The 5,765-nt window shown below is 37.3% G+C and overlaps 1 protein-coding gene across 1 annotated transcript; it reads left to right on the top strand.

Moving 5' to 3' along the window:
- The first annotated feature begins 2,466 nt into the window (after positions 1 to 2,466).
- LOC121793798 lies at positions 2,467 to 3,305 on the top strand. The gene is made up of 2 exons (XM_042191830.1): positions 2,467 to 2,841; positions 2,927 to 3,305. Exons 1-2 carry the CDS (start codon positions 2,679 to 2,681, stop codon positions 3,136 to 3,138), a joined length of 375 nt encoding a protein of 124 aa, XP_042047764.1. The 5' UTR covers positions 2,467 to 2,678; the 3' UTR covers positions 3,139 to 3,305.
- The last annotated feature ends 2,460 nt before the right edge of the window (positions 3,306 to 5,765 follow it).

Here is a 5,765-nt window from a genome sequence, read left to right as displayed (position 1 = left end):
TATCGCCCTGAAAGTGAGAACGACGCTTTGCCTTCTTCTTTTGAAAATGAGAGTTGAAGGCAGATAATTGGTTTTTAAGAAAAAAGATAATTGGTGTTTTTAAGAAAATAATTAGCAAATTATTTAGTCACTAATAATCTAGTTTTTTGTTTAATTTAGTCAAACTTTTGCTAAGTAACGGTTGACTTGCGTATTTTAACGGAGCCGTCCAAAAAGGACCTAACCAAGAGCGATTTTCGTATGTTATGGACCTGAAAATCTGAAAATGAATGTTATGGACAAAATTCGTAATTTAACCATATGTTTTGGACCAAAAAGGAGTTGTACTCTAGCTTAAAATGAGAAGGAAGTAACACATGTAGTCCATGATTACCAAACTTTTTGGCCAACGATTTCTATGATTAAATAACTTACTTTTGTATAACCTTTTCAAGATTTTTTTTTTCGTTTTGGGGGCGATAAATAACTACACAAGGATTAGGAAGAGTGTAGGCATAGCAGTAAGCACAGTGGAACAACTTCCATTTTATTTTCTATCACGTACATGATTTTCTGGCATCTTCCACCAATTACTTTTCGGAGTGGATACATGAGGAGTTGTGGTGTATGGATGTTAGATTAGGCATGATTTTTAAGAAATACGCATACTTTTTTAAGTTAAAAAAGTTAGTACAATTTGAGTCCAACATTTGTTTATAATAAAATATGAGTGAGTGAGTCAGTTAGTGGAACGTGAGGTCCATTACCTAAAATGGTAAAAGTGGAAAGTGCCAAACTTTATGGGATGGACGAAAATAGAAATAATTGGCAATTTTCAAGGATATAGTAAGTAAAAATTATTATTTTTTTTTTAATCTTATAAATTATATAAAAATTAAAACGGATTTGCACTCTTGTATTTGAATTAATGTTTCGTAAATGATGTAGTAAGAAAATAAAAATAATTAGTTTAATTTAAAAGACACCTTGATTTTGATTCAGTTCTTGTTTTCAAATATAAAAAACTTAACATTGTTGGTAATTTTCTCCCGATTTCATTTTAGTCAAACAATATACTCCTAATTTTCGATAAGCTCTATCCAACAACATGTAGATTGTCTTGATTACCATGACAAAGATGGGACAACTCACATGATTTTAATGAATCGCACATGCATTTCATTTCCTCCCAAAACTTTATTTGAATAAAATCCCAATTTTGCAAAATTTGTAACGAAATTGGCCTCCTCTTACTATATCAATTAATACTTCACTATTATGTGAACGTCTTACAAATTGAGTGCATCTAGTCCAACGTATGTAAAGATTTTCCATATTTAGAAATGAATTGATTTTTTTTATATTGATTGCATCTAGTCCAACTTATGTAATAAAATTTTCCTATTTAGAAATGGAATGACATTTTTATGTATTGATTCATTGACTGCATCTAGTCCAATGTACTCCAGTATGAATAATTTGCCATCTTTAGAAATGGAATGACATTTTTTAATTGTTAATATGACTAGAAAATAAGATTCCAAAAATGTTAGTACAATACAATTTATTTACTAATTTTTATAAAAAGAAAATAATAAAGTAACTAATAGTTTGATGTTTTTTTTATTCATTTCTTATAATTTAGCTTGTATTAATATTTTATATTCATTTAATTTAGCACCTTTTTATAAAATTGTTTCTAGCTAGAGATATCCACAACCACTATGTAGTGTGCATATAATAACATCTTGACATATGAAAATATTAGTGTGAGTACAATAATAATATCTTAACAAAGAAAATTACTCATATTAGTTTGGTTTATTAAATTAAGAGATATTGGTTCCTAAACTCATAAATTTTAGCCAAATTCTGATATTTTTCACAAATTGTTCAAATTGATCTAAAATATCACAAACTTTAAATCTATGAATATTAATCTCTAAAACCATAAACTTTGATCATATTTTATATGATTTAAATTAAAAGATACTCCCCCCGTCCCATAAATTTTATTACACTTTGACCGAGTAAGGATTTTAAGAAATGTACTAATAGAAAGTGAATTGAAAAAGTTAGTGGAGAGTGAATCATACTTTTATAATAAAATGTGAGGTCGAATGAGTCAGTGTAATATGAGGTCTACTACAAAAAATGGTAAAAAAGTGAAATGTGACAAATTTTGTGGGATAAATAGAATAGAAAAATGTGACAATTTAAGGGACGCATGAAGTAATAATTAATTATATTACAAAATTTAGTCAAATCACACAAAGTTAAAAACAGTATTAAACAATGCCATTATGAGCATCATCAAATATGACATTTTGTACGTGTACTTAAAAATTCAGAAAATTTGAAAAATGGCAATTTAAAGATAGTGATATACTCCTATTGTTGACCACATCTCGACTTGGTCATGGCGTGTGGTTCACTTGGACAAATCCCAAACTCAATAAACCTCTTTTCTTCCCACTTTCCTTTTTTCTCCCCATTCAAATTAGTAATTACAACCCCTCTCTCTACAATTAACACATTCATATTACTCCACATTCAATTTTAAAATCCCATTAATATATTCATATACAAATAAATATACTATTTCTCCTCAAAACCAACCCACCGTAACTTTTTCTCGTATACTCCTACTAATATAACTAATTTAATCTTTGGCAATTCAAAGATCAGAATTTGTTGCCATGTCTCCGACGTTGACTTCTCAAGGTGTAGTCTTGGCCACCGCCACCGCCATGGCCGTCTCCGCCGGCACCGCCGTCCTCTTCGATCTCCTCCTTGAGAAGTATTTCCCTCCCATCTCCCAAATCCATCAAAAGAAACTCCTCAAACCTTGCCTATCTTCAGGTAATTAATTTAATTAATACATAAACACAGCTTTAATTGATTGGTTTCATGAATTGCATTTTCTGAGTGATTGGTGTGGTGACAGGTGGCAATAGGAGGAGGAAGAAGAAAAAGAAGGTGAAATTTGCGGAGGATGTGAAGGAACCGGAGGGGAATGGCGAACTGTACAGAAAAGCAGGGAGGAAGAGAATCGAAATACATAAGAATCGGTGTGGAAATGAATTGCCGCCGAATCATGCTGCCCTCTACAGGGGGATTTTGAAGGGTCGTATGAACACAATGGGGTATTCCTTTTGACTCTTCAATCATTAATTAATTTAATACTACTATCAATTATTGATTCAGATCAATCACTGTTTTTTATTTTTAATTAGATGATAAATCATTGTAAATAGTAGTTACAAAGTTTGATTAATCTTGCTCAATTAATAGTCCTAAATTTCTATGAATTTTATTTTATTTTATTTTGGATTATTGATGAGAAGCAAGATGGAATATGAAATTGCAGTTACTACAGTTTTTGTCGAATGAAGTAGAAACAAACTAAACAGAGAATCTTGGTTGTGTTGGGATATATGGGAAAGGGAAATATGAAAGAAATGAGAAATCTAATGTTTAGCTGTTGTCTCATGGATTCGTGGTGGAATCTGAATCTGAATCTGAATCCGACCAATTGAAACACAAAAATGATGGGAGTTAGTATATATTTATGAAAATAAGATTAAAGAAATTAAATGGATTGACATAAATCAATATCCGAAATTGTTAGTATTTTGTGGCCTATGAGATTCGGTATCTAACTTATTCTCATATTATAAGGCATAGTTTGGTAGGTTAGATTATTAATCAAAGTTGGTGAATTTTCCCTCAATATTCTTTATAGAGAATTGATATATTGCAGAGTGCAGACGTTGTGTGAGCGATTCATAGGCGATGAGACCATCCACAACGCGTCTCGCGCCGGGCTCGCGTCTAGTCTCGGAGAGACGAGACCCCCGCGAGACGCATTGCAGCGCCCATCTCGTCTCCAGCTCGCGACCGTCTCGTCGCGTAGCTCGTCTCGGAGAGACACGAGACGAGCTGTCTCGCCACGCGCCAGGGACACGTGGCACGTCCCCATGCGTGCGTGACGCCCACTCGCTGGCCCGCGAGTGGGCGTCGTCACTGATGACGCAATAATTCATTTTTTTAAAAAAAAATCGATTTTTAATAAAAAAATTTTTTTTTTTCAAACGGTAATATTACCGTTAAATATTTATTTTCATTTTTTAAATTTTTAATTTTTTTACTCTATAAATAATTCTATTCCATACTCATTTCAAACACAAACACACATCTATTCCTCTCAAATCCTCTCTATCACTCCAATTTCCATCTTCAATCAACTCAAACAAATGGATCCTTTTGAGCAAATGCGCCAATTAATGGAACAATCACTCGAAGAAGATCGACGACGAGAGGCGGAGGAAGCCGCACCACCCCCACGACGCTCCCGGAAGTACATCAATCGGAACCGGGAGGAAGCCGCCGCACGGTTAGTACGCGACTACTTCTGCGATAACCCGATTTGGGGAGATACCTATTTCCCTCGCCGTTTCCGCATGCGGAAACCGCTATTTCTCCACATAGCGAATACTTTGGCGGCCAGGGAGGAGTTCTTCCGAGAAGGGTTCGACGCGGTCGGTCGTCCCAGCCACACGACGCTGCAGAAATGTACTGCAGCCATCCGGCAGCTTGCGACTGGACAAACGGCCGACATATTCGACGAATACCTGCACATCGGAGACAGCACTGGGCGCTTGTGCTTGCTCAACTTCTGCAGAGGCGTCCGGGCAGCCTTCAGTGACGAATTTCTCCGGAGGCCAACCACGGAGGATTGTCAGTTCCTCCTCAACCTGCACGAACAAGTGCACGGATTCCCCGGGATGCTTGGCAGTGTCGATTGCATGCACTGGCAATGGAAGAATTGCCCGGTGGCTTGGAGGGGTTCCTACACGAGCGGCCACAAAGGCACCCACCCAACCGTTGTACTCGAGGCCGTTGCCGACTACCGACTTTGGATCTGGCACGCGTACTTCGGGGTCCCTGGCTCGAACAACGACGTAAACGTGCTCCAACAGTCCGACCTCTTTACCGAAGTTTTGGATGGTAAAGCGCCGGCCATCAACTTCGTCGCCAACAACCGGCGGTATAAAATGGGGTACTATCTCGCCGACGGCATCTACCCGAAGTGGCCGACCTTCGTGAAGACGTGCGGCAGGCCAGCGAACCCAAAGCAGGCTCTTTTTGCGCAGAAGCAGGAGGCTGCGCGCAAGGATGTGGAGAGGGCGTTCGGGGTTCTCCAAGCGCGCTTCAACATCATCAAAGCCCCGGCTCGTTCGTGGTTCATGGAGAGCATGGTCGACATCATGTATACGTGCATAATCTTGCACAACATGATTGTCCGAGACGAAGGACCCGATGCCGGAAATTGGTTCGACCCCGAATCCCCCGGAAGCTCAACCGCAAGTAGTCCGCCGCGAAGTGGAGCGCATCCATCTATACAAGAACGGTTGGCTATTCGGGCAAGGACACGCGACTCTAGCGCCCACACCCAACTCCAAGAGGATCTAATTGAGCACATTTGGGAAAACTTTGGCGGAGAAGATTAAATTATGTCATTTTTATTTTTTTAGAATTTTAATTATGTCTTCGTTTTTTTTAATGTTAAGTTGTAATATTGTTTTAATTTTAATAAAGTGTTGTTTAAATTGAATTGGGTTTTAAAAAAAATTATAAATTAAATTGAATGAATAGTAATTAAGAGACGGTATAGAGACGGTTAAGAGACGGAGCGTTGCAGGTTCCGTCTCTTAGTTAAGAGATGGAGGAAAAAAGGACAGTGGGGCCCTCAAATAGTGCTCAAATAGTAGTTAAGAGACGGT

Source organism: Salvia splendens, chromosome 3, assembly GCF_004379255.2.
Source record: "Salvia splendens isolate huo1 chromosome 3, SspV2, whole genome shotgun sequence".
NCBI classification, from domain to species: Eukaryota; Viridiplantae; Streptophyta; class Magnoliopsida; order Lamiales; family Lamiaceae; genus Salvia; species Salvia splendens.
This window is presented reverse-complemented; position numbering and strand designations above follow the sequence as displayed.

Bases quoted from the DNA above. Each gene is read 5' to 3' on its own strand.
- LOC121793798 (XM_042191830.1), top strand. From the start codon at position 2,679: ATGTCTCCGACGTTGACTTCTCAAGGTGTAGTCTTGGCCACCGCCACC. The intron at 2,842-2,926 runs GTAATTAATTTA...GTGTGGTGACAG, and splicing joins CAAACCTTGCCTATCTTCAG to GTGGCAATAGGAGGAGGAAG.